Here is a 2241-nt window from a genome sequence, read left to right as displayed (position 1 = left end):
GTCACCCCTCACCCCCTCACCCCGCTGTCCCCACAGCCGCGCTGTCGCCCTTCGCGGTCACGCGGCGCATCGGGCACCCGTACCAGAACCGGACGCCGCCCAAGCGCAAGAAGCCGCGGACATCCTTCTCCCGGGTGCAGATCTGCGAGCTGGAGAAGCGCTTCCACCGGCAGAAATACCTGGCCTCGGCCGAGCGTGCCACCCTGGCCAAGGCCCTCAAGATGACGGACGCCCAGGTCAAGACCTGGTTCCAGAACCGCCGCACCAAGTGGAGGTAACAGGGACGGCTCCGGGGTAGCCGCCACAACGGCCATGCTCACGTCCCTCTGGCAGCCACCCTGATAGCCCCAAACCCCACATCCCTCCAGCAGCGAGCCCCCGGGAGAGGATGGGACAGGGATGGACTGGGGATGGATGGGATGAGCTGCCCATCACCGTGGCCTCCCTTGTGCACTGCTGGGTGAGGTGTGGTGTTGTGGGATGTGTCACAGTGGCACACGGCGGCGATAAGGGGACAAGGGATGGTGCTGTGGGGCAGTGCCAGCTGTGGTCTGAGCCAGTGGTGGGTGTCTGCAGGCGTCAGACGGCGGAGGAGCGCGAGGCGGAGCGGCAGCAGGCCAACAGGCTGATGCTGCACCTGCAGCAGGAGGCTTTCCAGAAGAGCCTGGCGCAGCCGCTGCCGCAGGACCCGCTCTGCATGCACAACTCCTCGCTCTACGCCCTGCAAAACCTCCAGCCCTGGGCCGAGGACAACAAGGTGACGTCGGTCTCGGGGGTGGCCTCTGTGGTGTGAGGGCCTTGGGTGCTGCTGACGTGCCTGGAGGTGGCAGTGGGAGCCCGCTGGGCTCTGAGCCTGGACCATGGCAGGGAAGGGGCTGCAGCTTCCTGGGAGCTCCCCACTGGCAGCCCCCTCCCTGCCATGGGGAGCCCCCCAGGACCACCCAGGAGGGAGGCCGTGCCCCTGTGGTTGGACTCAAAGCTTCACCAAACCCCACCTGGAGCACTGCTGGGTGTAGCCCCCTGCGTGGACCCCCAGGAGCCCAGAGCAGGGCCCCCATGCCCTATGGACCTCTGCAGCCCCCTGTCTGACCCCCAGGAGCCCAGGGCTGGGCCCCAGCACCCCATGGATGTCTGTAGCTCCCTGCTCAGACCCGTGAGAGCCAACGGCTGGGTCTCTACACCCCACGGACACCTGCAGCTCCCTGCCTGCACCCCTGGGAGCCCAGGGATGGGCCCCCACACCTGGCAGGGTTCTGCAGCCTCCCCCACCAGCACCTCCGTGGGTCACACTGGCTCCATTTAGACCCCACAGCCTCCAGCCCACCTGGAGCAGGGTGGGGCGTGGACCTCCCATTCCTGGTGCTGGTGCTGACAGCCGGGTCTGCACCGCCCGCACCACTTGCCTTATTCCGGTCGGAGTTTGCCACCTCCGGCTTCCATCTGTGCCCTCCAGGCTGGATGAAGGACTTGGCCACCCCGGCCTCACCCCGTGGTGGGACAGACTGATGGTCTGGGCCCCCGGCCCCCCACCCACTGCTCTGTCAGCTCCCTGAGCCTGGACATGTCCTTGCAGCCCCCCGCCGTGGACTCTCGGGGTGCCCCCCGTGCTGACGGATTGCACCAGTCCCTGACTCCCCCGGGACTGCCATCACCTCCCACAGACCGAGCCTTGGTGTGACCCACAGGACACTCGTGGGGTGTGGAGGGGCTGAATCCCCCTTCTTCTGGCAAATCTCTGCACCCCCTCCCCAGTGACCCCCTAAGTGGGGATTCCCCCCGCCGGGACCATCCAGCCCGACTCCAGCCCCTGCTGATGATGATGGAGGGAATGAAGGGGATGCGGGGGGGCAACAGCGGTGGCCTTGACCCTGAACTCGACCTTGCCCCCCACCCCGCCGCTATCCGCAATACCGCAGCCCCTCACCCCACTTTTGGGGGACAGGCTTCTGCCGGCTCCCCCTCTCTATTGCTACCGGGAGGAGTCGGACACCCGGTACCGGCGGGATTGGCTGCGGTTCCGTGACGCGGAGGGGTGGAACCGCATTACCACCGGGATGAGTGCGGCCGAGGGCCGGCCCCGGTGCCGGTGGGGCGGCGGCGAGGCGGTGCTTCGTGCCCGTGCTGAGGCCGCCGGTTACCGGAGGCTGCTGCGAGCCCGAGCCGCCGAGGTGGAGGCGTTGCGGGGGGCGGTGGGCGCGTTACACCGGCAGCTGGAGGGGCTGCGGGACCGGCGGAGCGGGG

General features: G+C 68.3%; 1 protein-coding gene across 1 annotated transcript in view; it reads left to right on the top strand.

Annotated features, from left to right (window-relative positions):
* The window catches only part of TLX2 (T cell leukemia homeobox 2), a 5133-nt gene extending 2898 nt beyond the window's left edge, over window positions 1–2235 (top strand). Inside the window, exons 2-3 of the mRNA XM_015623580.2 lie at window positions 37–274; window positions 577–2235. Coding sequence (XP_015479066.1) covers window positions 37–274; window positions 577–793 — 455 coding nt within the window. The 3' untranslated portion in view covers window positions 794–2235. The remainder of the gene's footprint in view (window positions 1–36; window positions 275–576) is intronic.
* Window positions 2236–2241: the final 6 nt, after the last annotated feature.

Source organism: Parus major, chromosome 4, assembly GCF_001522545.3.
Source record: "Parus major isolate Abel chromosome 4, Parus_major1.1, whole genome shotgun sequence".
Classification (NCBI taxonomy): domain Eukaryota; kingdom Metazoa; phylum Chordata; class Aves; order Passeriformes; family Paridae; genus Parus; species Parus major.
Note: the sequence above shows the minus strand (reverse complement) of the source record. Positions and strands in the feature narration are given on the sequence as shown.